General features: G+C 38.4%; 1 protein-coding gene across 2 annotated transcripts in view; it reads right to left on the bottom strand.

Annotated features, from left to right (window-relative positions):
- The window catches only part of drd2a (dopamine receptor D2a), a 126,321-nt gene that overhangs the window by 12,916 nt on the left and 100,149 nt on the right, over nucleotides 1-13,256 (bottom strand). For both annotated transcript variants that reach the window (XM_054742687.2, XM_054742686.2), the window contains exon 3: nucleotides 7,783-7,892. In XM_054742687.2, coding sequence (XP_054598662.1) covers nucleotides 7,783-7,892 — 110 coding nt within the window. The remainder of the gene's footprint in view (nucleotides 1-7,782; nucleotides 7,893-13,256) is intronic.

Below are 13,256 nucleotides of genomic sequence, written 5' to 3'. Positions count from 1 at the left end.
AGATCCTTCTTCTCACATATAAAGCTCTTAATAATCAAGCTCCATCATACATCAGTAATCTGATTGTTCCATATGTCCCTAACCGAGCACTTCGCTCTCAGACTGCAGGTCTACTGGTGGTTCCCAGAATATCTAAAATTAGGATGGGATGCAGATCGTTTAGTTATCAGGCTCCTCTCCTGTGGAACCAACTCCCAACTTTAGTTCGTGAGGCAGACACCTTGTCTACTTTTAAGACTAGGCTTAAAACATTTTTATTTGATAGGGCCTATGGTTAAAATCTGATGTTAGCCTAGATCTGGACAAGAGGGGGAGTAGAGGGAGTTGGAGTGTACAGTCGGTAAAGACGGCTCTCCCTTGCCCTGCCTCCTACATGCCTCCATCTAAAAAGGCTAGGTTATCCAGACTTATCTCCGTAGTTATGCTGCTATAGGCTTAGACTGCTGGAGGACACACTGACCACTTTCCACACTCGACTACTTTCTTCTACAATTTGCTCTTTAACTGCATTATTTCCTGCTATTTCAGCTGTAACTTAATTTTTCTCTAAGTGTTTTTCTCCCCAGAACAAGCTACAATGATGTTCTGCTGAGCTGTGGTGGCCTCATGGAGGGAGCCATCGTCTAGCACACTGCTGCTAACCACTTAAACATTCTCCGTCTCCTGACAATAACTTTTTGCTTTCCTTGACGTTGGATGTGCTACTGCTAGTTTACCCGTTTAATTGTAGATTCACTAGGATAAATACAATAAAGTTTATCTTTCACCAAATAGAATATTTACTAAGAAATCACAATGAAACCATAGACACATTTCTTGGTGTGTGTGTGTGTGTGTGTGTGTGTGTGTGTGTGTGTAAGCGTGCGTGCGTGTCTGCTCTGTCTTCTTGATCCCCAGTGAGTCGTGGTGGATGGATGCTTATACTGAGCCAGGATCCTCTGGAGGTTTCTTCTTGTTAAAAGGGAGTTTTCCTCTCCAGTGTCGCTAAATGCTTGCTTAGTATGAGGATTGCTGTAAAGTCACTGACACCAGTCAGTGACTTGATGCAATTTGCTGGGATCCTTATATAGGAAACATTTTTTTCTGATTGGCTTAATGAACTGACCTGGATTGGAATGTTTATTTGCTTTTGTTGTTTTACTGTAATGTTCAGGAATCAGCAAACGTCCCAACCAGTAGAAGCTAGTTGTTAGCATTAGCAACATCACAACACACAAAAAGTCTTCCAGGCTTGAGTTATTTATGAAGATAAAACATCCATATTGCAAGTAGAGTCACATTGATGTTATCCAATCCAAGGCAAGATGCCTAAACATCCAGAAAAAGGACTCCAAATCCTGCCATGTTCTGCCACTCTGCTGCACTAGACTTTTATGTGCTGATCAGATGATTCTGGATTTTTTTTAACCCTGAGTACGGCTTGCAAGGCATTCATTCCTACCAGGGACCATTGCAAATGTAACACCACAGGATTTGATTGTCTTCTTTGTTACGTTCATTCTGTGTTCCTTATATGATTCCATTTCAGTTCAGTCTCTTTTAAAAAGCAGCTGAAAACTCACCTGTTCAGGTTGGTTTTGCGTGACCTTCGTCACCACCCTCTCCTTATTCCAAACATTCTCACACCCGAAGCGGCTAAAACTGACAAAGGGTGACCAAGCGTTTGTTTCTGACTCGTCGGGAGGCGACGAGTTGCGCCAGTGCGATGCTTTCCGACGCCTGCGGTAAAAAATGAAGATTGTACCAAATTGTGACCTTTACCCTTACCCCTCACCCCCATCCTAACCTTAACCCACTTGCACATGCAAAACTTTGTTTCTAGTTGTCTCGTTGCTCTCAAACACAGTTAATGAGAAATTTAGAATGGGAAACTGGGTTATGTTTAGGATGAGGGTGAAGCGAAGGTTAAATCGCTAGAAGTTAGAAGTTAAATGTGAAACCTCCGTTTTACCGGAAAGTGACGCTCTGTCCCATGCAGTGCGTCGCCTCCCGACACGTAGGAAACAAGCGCTTAAGGTTGGTTTATGCTTGACGCATCCGCGAGGTCCGTGCGACAAAATTGCGTCATTTTAACAACCACGCCCCTCCACCGCGCCTCCACACGGCCCAAAATTTCCGCAAAGCGCACCAAGGAAAGTTTCTAACCACGTGGACGGTCGGACGCGGAAAAACATGGCGGACCGGCAAGAACTAGTATGGCAGAGGTTCGTAAATACAGACAATGGTATGATTCAGCTGTCAGAGATCACCGTGATCAACATGTTGTTAATAATTCTTGGAGAGAAATAGCTCGCACTGTCGGAAAAGATGAGGACGCTGTTAAAAATGCTGGAATGCCATGTTGTAAACAACAGTAATTTCTACTTCTACTATGGTGTAGTGTTGGATGCATGCTGAAGAGCTCCATGCTGCCCCATTCAGTTTGGGAGAATATTGGCTCACCGCAGAGACAAGCCGCATGAACCATAAATGCTGCGAGTTGTGAAGCACGTTCCATCCGCGAGCCGCATCACCAAGCGGAAAGTGAATGCGTCAAGCATTAGTCACCCTTCGTCAGTTTTACCCGATTCAGGTGTGAGAACGTGTTGCCTTTTTCTGTTCTTAGGATATTTTTATTCTGTTAGAATATTTTCATTTAACAGTTTAAAGTGGGTGTACTTTCAAACTCAACAGCATTTTAATACTTGCATTTAAATATCTTTGAATCCTTTTTTTTTTCTTTTTTGCTTAGAGGAAAACTCAAAGCAATACATTTTGTGTTCTGGGCTGCAAAATGGTACATTTGCCACTTGAAGCAGCAAGAAAGCTCCGTGTTTCCATCTGGGGCTTTTTATGCACAAAATGCATGCTCTCCTGATCATTTGTAGGTTTGAACACTCAGCCAGATTAGCTAGATGATTTGGTAACTATATGTTTGAGCCTGGGTGTGTAAGGTGTCAAAACCCTGTGACCACTAGAAGTAGAACATGGATGGATGCATCCTTAAAACTTCACTGTATCATTTTTAGATGTTTTGTAACAGAAATGAAGAGAAGTAATTATTTTTTCATAGTGGTTTGATTGTGAATTTTTGTATTTTCTTGCTAGTATTAACTTTAAAAGTTAATGTTTGCAGAAGTTTGTTTAGATTAGAAAAAAGGCACAATTTAAACAAATGTGCTTTAGCAACAAAGACAAACAGCAGAAACACAGTGATTGTTCGAATAATCACATTTGCTATGTTTTTGTGTCATCTCCCACATGAAGAGTTTTGCTGTTTGTCAGTCAGTTCTTTTGTTTTTGAAGAGGAAGAGCAAGCTTTGATGGGTTATTGTTCAGATATTAATATCTACATCCTTTTCACTTGGGTGTGTGCTTCAAATTGCACATGCTCATAAAGGTAAACACAACAGATGCAATCTTTTGATGTAAGACTTATTTTGCTTCTCCAAGCTGCAGAACTGATAAAAGCAAACACATTTATCTGCGAGAGCTATCAGGACTTTATACAACACTGTCTCCTATGGGTGGACACTGAAACGCACCAAAGCCAGAGGATGTGATTCTAGATCATCTCACTGGCATCTCTTTTGTCATTTGTATTCACGAGTATGCAGCAAGCTGCCACTAGTCAGATGAATAACATCTACATGTAAATGTGGACGCCACTCCTGTCCTTTATCCTTGGGACACTAGTTTACAATGCACACAAACAGAAATCTGCCATGATATTATTCAGATTAACCAGATTTCCTCAGAATGTATGAATCACCTGCTTTCTAAGTCACTTCCTGCTTTGCGGGCTGGAATTGTCTCCATGTGTGACCATGCTAGAGTAATTAATTTGCACATACATTCTAATCTAAAGAGCAGCTGGGCAGAAAATATTGTAAAATTAAACATGGCACAATTGCATGAAGTGAAAAATGAGTAAACATCATGCTCTTGCTATTATAATACAGACTTTGGTCAGTGTTATGCAATCACTTCCTAATGATTCACACTTGAAGGCTTTTTCCAGAGGAACAGATTTCCAGTGAAATGGTCCTCTGCAGTTAGCAAAATGATTGATGAATCAATACTCCATTAACAACAGTAAATGACTAAATGACTGTTGGGAATAACGAATAACGGAGGATGAACTCTAGCAAAGAAACAGCATAACTCTTGTACATATTGTAACACTTAAGCTAGATTTCACCCACAAGCTTAAACTTTAAACTTGGATTAAATCTTAGTTTAAGTTTAAATTCTGTTACACTGCACTTTAAATCAAGTTTAAAATTAAGGGAGTGGTTCACTTGGTGGACTGTACAGTCGATAAAGACGGCTCTCCCTTGTCCTGCCTCCAACATGCCTCCATCTAAAAGGCTAGGTTATCCAGAGTTATCTCTTTAGTTATGCTGCTACAGGCTTAGACTGCTGGAGGACATACTGACCACTTTCCACCCTCGACTACTTTCTTCTACAATGTGCTCTTTAACTGTATTATTTTCTGCTATTTCAGCTGTAACTTTATTTTTTCTCTAAGTGTTTATCTCTCCAGAAGGAGCTACAGTGATATTCTGCTAAGCTGTGGTGCCCTCATGGAGGGGGTCATTGGCTTGAACACTGTTGCTAACCACTTAAACATTCACCGTCTCCTGATAATAGCATTTTACTTTCTTTGACATTGAATGTGCTACTACTAATTTACCTTTTAATTATAGATTCACTAATATAAATACAATAAAGTTTATCTTTCACCAAATAGAATATTTCCTAAGAAATCACAATGTAGCCATAGAAACATCACTTGGTGTGTGTGTGTGAAGAAGAAGAAAGAAGAAGAAGAAAGAAGAAAGATGAAAGAAGAAAGAAGAAAGAAGAAGAAGAAGAAGAAGAAGAAGAAGAAGAAGAAGAAGAAGAAGAAGAAGAAGAAGAAGATATCATTTCTATAGTGCCTCTCAAGATAAAAATCACGAGGCGCTTCACAAAAACAAAAAAAAATGTAAAAATATAAAAAAGCATTTAGAAAATGTTTACAAATATATTTAAAATGAGCAAAAATAGGCAATTGGGATTTAAAAGAAAAATGTTAAGAAAGAGAGAGAGTGAATAGAAAAGAGGGAAATCAGTGGATCCTGAGGAAGGTGGAATAGGTGGGGAGAGCAGAATAAAGAGAGAGAGTGTGCGTGTGTGTGTGCGTGTGCGTGTGCGTGTGCGTGTGTGTGTGTGTGTGTGTGTGTGTGTGTGTGTGTGTGTGTGTGTGTGTGTGTGTGTGTGTGTGTGTGTGTGTGTATGTGTGCTCTGTCTTCTCGATCCCCAGTGAGTCATGGTGGATGGCTGCTTAGACGGAGCCAGGATCTTCTGGAGGTTTCTTCCTGTTAAAAGGGAGTTTTCCTCTCCACTATCGCTAAATGCTTGCTTAGTATGAGGATTGCTAAAAAGAAACTGACACTAGTCAGTGACTTGATGGAATTAGCTGGGTTCCTTAAAAAGGAAACTTTATTCTGATTGGTTTAATGAACTGACCTGTATTGGAATGTTTACCATGTGAAGTGCCTTGAGATGACTCTTGTTTTGATTTGGCGCTGTATAATTAAACTTGAATTGAATTGAAGTTTAATCAATACTTTTGCAGTAGGAATGAATGTCTTGCAAGTCATTCTCGGGGGAAATAATTTACCAGTGCACCATTTCTGGGAACTAGAAATGAGCTACATCACAGTTGAGCTTCAGACGGCAGGATCTGGAGTATTATTTCCTGATATTTGGACAGCATGCCTCGGATTGGATAACAGCAAAGAGACTCTATCACTGACTTGCAACGCTGATGTTTTATCACCATAAATACCACAAGACTGGAGGAGTTCTGCCGTGTGGTGGATGCGCTAATTCTAGTCGTTAGCTTCTACTAGCACACACGTTCTCTGCTGTTAATTGGATGATAAACCAACAACAGCCTTCCTCATCATGAGTCAGGATGGGTGAGTCCATAAATGTTAAGTGTCTGATCTGTCAAGATTTTCAAATACAGAAGCTAAAGCAAGAGAGATGTGTGGGGGACTATTTTCCTGTTCAGCCTGCATGAAACACTCAGAGTGACCGATATATGGGGTTTGGTGTTCCACACTAAGGTGAATGGTAATCTTTTTTTAAGATGTTTCATATTCTGACTGATGACCTTTCTCACTTTGAGAAGTAAAATGTTTTTAACAAAATAACAAAGAAGGCTGAGTCACCTTTAAAATGAACTCGTAGTATTTACTATGCCCTACATGACAGAGAAGCTAAATGGAGACAAGCCATCCACACCTTAAATTATTTTATGTTTATGTATTTAGCAGACCCTTTTGTCCAAAACGACTTACAAGTGATATTTTATGAGTAAGTAATCACTTATTGTGACATACTGTAGATCTCACAAATGTCATGCTTTGAATGAATGTTAGTTCAAGGTAAAAGCTTGACTAGCATGCCGAAACTCACAAATACATATTTACTATGTCTTACATGTCCTTATATAGAGGTTAGAACTTCCATGTTGTGTCCTTGGGCAAGACACTTAACCCACCCTGCCTGCTGGTGGTCGGAGGGACTGGTGGCACCAGTGCTCGGCAGCCTCGCCTCTGTCAGTGTGCCCCAGGGCAGCTGTAGCTACATCGTAGCTCATCCCCACCAGCTTGTGAACGTGTGTGTGAATGGGTGCATGACTGATTGTGTTGTGAAGCGCTTTGGGGGGTTGTATAACCCTAAGAAGGCGCTATACAAATACAGGCCATTTACCATTTACCATTCATTCTTCTGGCGATGTCTCCTTAGCTGTAACGTCTTTACTGTAATGATGTAGACACATGGTGCTGACTTGGGCAAAAGCATTTTGAAGAAGAGGCTTTGGTGGAAAGCATTGAAGAAATATTTTTGCCATTTTGACGTGTGTTTTAATTATTTTTTGCTTTTCAAAGTGATGTGAAAAACCCAACATTTCTGGAACTTACTAAATGTTGAATTACATTTTAGTTTGTCGTCTTTTTTATTAGCTGCATGTCCAAAATCAGCATCTCAAAGCTGGACAAATGAAAGGGCAGTTCTGGGAATCAGGGAGTAGTAACGTGTGAATACATGCATTTAAAGTATTTGATGCAGCTTTTATGAGCAGCACTGAGCCTGTTTTATTATCTCCAGTTTGTCAAGATCATCAGACAAAACCTGCAACATGTACGATTTTTTTAAACTCAATCAACACAACAAAATCTATGAATGCAAATTGCATCAGGTAGAAAAAATTCTGCATTTATATGTTTAGGGAGATCTTTTATCATTCTTCAAGGGAACTGCTCTTCTTAAAGACACAGCCTTGCTTGAAAGATAAATTCTAGGGTACCGCTGAAATTTCAAAATAAACTACTTCCTGTTCACATCTGAAGCATTAACACATTATTTATTGTGCTTTTATCTTTCCTCTTTTTATGCCAAAATGTGGTTGTTTAAAAGCTCTCTGACATACCAGCACATTTCATTTTTTATAACTCGTTTGTCATGAGAATATTTGCACTTTTTATTTGCAAAGTGCATTTTATTTGCTGGGACATCTGGTAGCCACTAATTACAACAAGCATTTCCCTTCCAGGCTGTGTGCAGGGTGAAATCTATGTCTGGCAAAGTCATTTGGTTGGTAAACAGACACGTAGACCTTGATAGTCATGCACAGAAAAGTTGCAATTCCTTTCTATTATTCAGCAGCTAAACACTTCTATTGATTTCCATGCTGCTGCAAACACAAGCGAGTGCTCTAAACGGCCGGTGCAACGGCACACTCACCGATCAATGCTGATGGCACAAAGATTGAGGATGCTCGCCGTACACATCATCACATCGAGAGTGACAAAGATGTCACAGTGGATCTTGCTAAAGCGCCACTCTCCCACTACCTAGAGGAGAAAAACACAAACAAATTGCAGTTTATACGGAATGTCGACAAAACAAAGACGTTACATTTGCCTGGCAGAGGCAGCTCCATGACAGGAATATTATGTCTCCCTCGTTAACAAAAAAGCAGCTCTGTCAAGCATCCTTGTGTATTTTGTCATATCATTTCAAGTGGAAATGCAGACCAACATGTAACTGACAGAAGAAAATGAAAGAAGGCACTGAGTTTGTGTTAAAAACAGGAAAATATGTGTGCTCTTGGAATTTTGTCAGTAAGTAAACAATTTTTTGCGTGATTTCAAAATATCAAAGTTGGCATATCTTTTAAAAGTAATAATGAGAGGAATATCACCTATTTGAAAAGCAAAAATATGAAAATGCTAAGAATTAATAACAATTTTCATTGTTGGTTTGGTGGGGAAAATAAAACTCTGGTATCACTGTTGTTCTGAGCCTTCAGTGCTGCCAGGTGTGTGCCAGTCGCAGGTGTGTGACTGGTACCTGATTGACAGCTCTTGCGTGTAGAAGTTCTGCAGCTTTGTTGAGTTAGAGCTCAAAGCATAAACATGCCACATTTGTCCCTTTAGTGTAAGGTCCATGCAGTTGGACAACTAGAAGGCTCCCGCAGGCTATCCATCAGAGATTTGGAGTCAAGATTTGCTCAATAGTACCACAGGCAGATCTCAGATCAGATGATGAGGAACAGACTACACTGCTGCCAAGACCATCGTTGGGGGGGTTACCCACACATTTAGCTGTGTTGCTCATTTCACAAATATACAATCTTTTTTCATTGCTATCAAGTAAACTAGGCTTTCCAATGCCAAATTACAAACCAATCGGTATTATTAAAGGGGACACATGATTGACTAAAATAGAGTTTCCAAACTTTAGTGAAGAGCTGATGTACTGAGAGAGAGAGAGAGAGAGAGAGAGAGAGAGAGAGAGAGAGAGAGAGAGAGAGAGAGAGAGAGAGAGAGAGAGAGAGAGAGAGAGAGAGAGAGAGAGAGAGAGAAAGGGATTTTTGTGTAAAGGGCCATCTCCTGCCTCTTTGTAGCTGATTAATCTTTGTCCTACACTCGCCTTGCTGAAATTAAGCTCCATCATTTTTGTTATAGCTGCTGCAGTGACTGCAGAATAATTAGGCCAAGCACTGAAAGTCTTTCTCCCTCCCACAACTTTTTCTAATCTCTTTCTTTCCGCAATTTTGCAAGCCTCTGAACTTTATATCTGGCTCCTCTGCACCTCCCATCAAACATATATATATATATATATATATATATATATATATATATATATATATATATATATATACCAATTTCAATAATTAATGTTGTAAAAATATTTGAAAAGATAATATTTAAGCAGCTGTCTGGTTATATTGAAGTCAATAATTTATTTTCTCCATATCAGTCAGGGTTCAGAAAGCATTTTTCTACTACTGCTTTGATGAAACTTACCAATGACATATAGTCCAGGTTTGATAGTAGCCAGGCTACAGGTGCTGTTTTTTGAATTGAACTAAGGCCTTTGACTTGGTTAATCATTATTTGCTTGCTATTGGCTAGCGTCCAATAAGCTACTTTTAAATAAATCAAAACCCTTTTCAATGCTGTTTAAAAGACATACCTCCCCCGCTTCTACTGGTAATTTAAATTCAAATTCAAATTCAAAAATACTTTATTAATCCCAGAGGGAAATGTATTCTTAAATTTCTAGATCTGTCTCTGGTGAATTGTACTTACTCAATTAAATATCTTGGTGTCTGGCTAGATCCATACCTCTCATTCAAGACACATTTTCAAACTGTCATAAATAAAATTTACTTTAGTCTGAAAACTCTGTATAGGTCAATTAGGTGCTTTGTCACTCAGCTTTTATTTCCACTGTTGGATTTCGCTGGCATAGTTTATCAGAATTCTACAGCTTCCCAACTCCACTCTATTGATATCATTTATAATAGCATGTGTCGTTTTGTTTTACGTTGTCCATTTCATACTCATCACTGTCATATGTTCGATTGTTTGTCCTGGCTCTCTGCTGAGTCTAGGAGGAAATTGCATTGGTTGTTTTTTTTAAAGTATATATTTAAATTTTCCTTCTTACCTAACAACTCTGTTAATACCATTCTGGTCTCACTATGATATTCATAGAACTCTGTATACCTCCTTTATTGTTCCCCGTTGAAGAACTGAGTCAGGGAAGCTGGCCTTTTCTATTAAAGCTCCATCTGACTGGAATAATTTACCTGTTGTTATGAGATCCACCACTTCTTTTAGGCAGTTTAAAACTTTGATTCATGATTATTTATTACCCATCTGTAGCTGTGTTTGAATTAATATTGTGTCATCATTATTCATACTATACTTTTTAACCTAAATTTCTCTGAGCTGAGTATTAGTTGTCTCTCTACCATTTAGTTGCGTCGTTGGTCATCATATTTTTAAGTAAATGTACTTTAATACATCTGTTCATACAATTTATTCTACTTGATTAGCCAACTTCTTTGTTGCATAAATTTTGTATTATTATTTATAAATTTCTTGATTATTATTATTTATAAATTTCTTGATTATTATTATTATTATTATTATTATTATTGTTATTATTATTTTAATTGTGGTAGTATTAATTTGTCTTTCTGTTTTGAATTCAAATTATCGCTCTATTGTTTTGTCTTTGTATTAGCATCTTTGTTTCCAGGAGGATCAAGTGGTTTTATCCTCCTTAAATATAAGTATATATATATATATATATATATATATATATATATATATATATATATATATATATATATATATATATATATATATATATGCGTCCTTGTCTGTCTGATGTCACTCAGTTTCTTGTTCTGGTTCTACTGCTGTGGCTCAAAACAACGTAGAAATTTAAAATTCTATGAGCCCGCAAGAGTTGAAAGTTTTGCAGCTCTTTGTAGAAACACAACACTCTCACAGAAATATATGCAAAAGAAAAATACATGTACATTATAGTTTTTTTTAACAATGAAACACCCTGAGGAGTTAGAACCAAACAAATATTTCCCACAAAATGTAGTGATGCCATGATTGGTCCATTCATCCCGATGACGTCAAACAAAACAGTCGACTCTAAATTTAACAGTCAATGTCTTTTATTCTGTGAGCGTTTCTTTAATCTCGCCTGCTGCTGTACCTTTGGCAGCTGCTTTCTGCCTTTCACGAGGCACACGTGCACTAGTGGCCATCCAGATCCGCTTCTGAATCAGAATCACCAGAGAAAGAAGACATCGTGGTGAGTTGGCAACAAAGCTCAAAGTTTGGGAGCATTTTAAAGACAAGAGCAGCACGTAGAGAGCTAAATCTGCAAAGTGAAACTGTCCTTTCATGGGAGAATATCAGTGATGCACAAGCACCTTAAAAGGAAGTGCGTCATAGCGGGTATCGAAAAGTCGCATCTGTAAGCAAATTAACTCTTGTTAGCTAACATCTTCAACAAAACTGGCATTTAGTCGACTATTAAAATAGTTGTTTATGGCAGCCTTACAAAAAAGACACACATTGACAGAATGACATTGGGATGATTTACTGTTTTGAGTTTACTGTTTATGCATGGTTATAAATTTATTTTGAAATCTTATTTGATTAACTTATTAAAATGCATCAGAACTGCAGAAAGGTCTTTAGGAGGCAATCTCCTGAAATCACAACACGATAGCTATTCTATCTGAAACCGATGTATGTGTTGGGTAATATAAGAAAAAGTAAAAGTAAGTGATCTTTCTTTATGTGAAGATATGAGGAAAAAATAACTAAATAAATATCATTCTTCTATGTCAAATGTCATCCAACAACTGACAAATATTCTATGTACTGAAGTGCTTATTACTGCTGAGAGGAAATAACATATAAAACTCATGAAAGATCAACACTAATGTTTCATTACTCCTATTTAATTCAGATTTTTTTTTCTCATTGAAATCACTGTCCACCCATAATAAAGCAATCATAATTTTTTTCAAGCTTGTTCTGTTGCTGTAGTCACTGTGTTGGAACGTTGATTTCACAACTTTATGCAAACATTAGTCTAAGTGGTTGTCTGTATGAAGTGTTTTTCTCCCTGTGCAGATCACCTAAAGACACTGCTTTCTCGTTTGACTAAAAATGTCTTGATGAGAATTTAGGACAAAAATTTCACACCACATCATCGTGATACACTACGGAGTTTTCTGGGCTTTTTAACAGATTCTACAGACAGCAGACATCCTTTTACTGAAAGCAGACATTTTTGCAGCAAAAGTGTTTCTCTTTTTAACAGTGTTGCTTCATACAGTGTGAAAACTGTGATATACAGTGGTGTGAAAAACTATTTGCCCCCTTCCTGATTTCTTATTCTTCTGCATGTTTGTCACACAAAATGTTTCTGATCATCAAACACATTTAACCATTAGTCAGAGATAACACAAGTAAACACAAAATGCCGTTTTGAAATGATAGTTTTTATTATTTAGGGAGAGAACAAAATCCAAACCTACATTGCCCTGTGTGAAAAAGTAATTGCCCCCTGAACCTAATAACTGGTTGGGCCTCCCTTAGCAGCAATAACTGCAATCAAGCGTTTGCGTTAACTTGCTACGAGTCTTTTACAGCGCTCTGGAAGAATTTTGGCCCACTCATCTTTGCAGAATTGTTGTAATTCAGCTTTGAGGGTTTTCTAGCATGAACCGCCTTTTTAAGGTCATGCCATAGCATCTCAATAGGATTCAGGTCAGGACTTTGACTAGTCCAAAGTCTTCATTTTGTTGCTCTTCAGCCATTCAGAGGTGGATTTGCTGGTGTGTTTTGAGTCATTGTCCTGCTGGAGCACCCAAGATTGCTTCATCTTTAGTTGACGAACAAATGGCCGGACATTCTCCTTCAGGATGTTTTGGTAGACAGTAGAATTCATGGTTCCATTTATCACAGCAAGCCTTCCAGTTCCTGAAGCAACAAAACAACCCCAAACCATCACACTACCACCACCATATTTACTGTTGGTATGATGTTCTTTGTCTGAAATGCTGCGTTACTTCTACGCCAGATGTAACGGGACATTGGCCTTCCAAAAAGTTCAACTTTTGTCTCATCAGTCCACAAGGTATTTTTCCAAAAGTCTTGGCAATCATTGAGATGTTTCTTAGCAAAATTGAGACGAGCCCTAATGTTCTTTTTGCTTAACAGTGGTTTGCGTCTTGGAAATCTGCCATGCAGGCCATTTTTGCCCAGTCTCTTTCTTATGGTGGGGTCCTGAACACTGACCTTAACTGAGGCAAGTGAGGCCTGCAGTTCTTTAGAAGTTGTCCTGGGGTCTTTTGTAACCTCACGGATGAGTTGTCTCTGCACTCT

The sequence above is a fragment of the Nothobranchius furzeri genome, chromosome 13 (genome assembly GCF_043380555.1).
Source record: "Nothobranchius furzeri strain GRZ-AD chromosome 13, NfurGRZ-RIMD1, whole genome shotgun sequence".
Lineage (NCBI taxonomy): Eukaryota > Metazoa > Chordata > Actinopteri > Cyprinodontiformes > Nothobranchiidae > Nothobranchius > Nothobranchius furzeri.
Note: the sequence above shows the minus strand (reverse complement) of the source record. Positions and strands in the feature narration are given on the sequence as shown.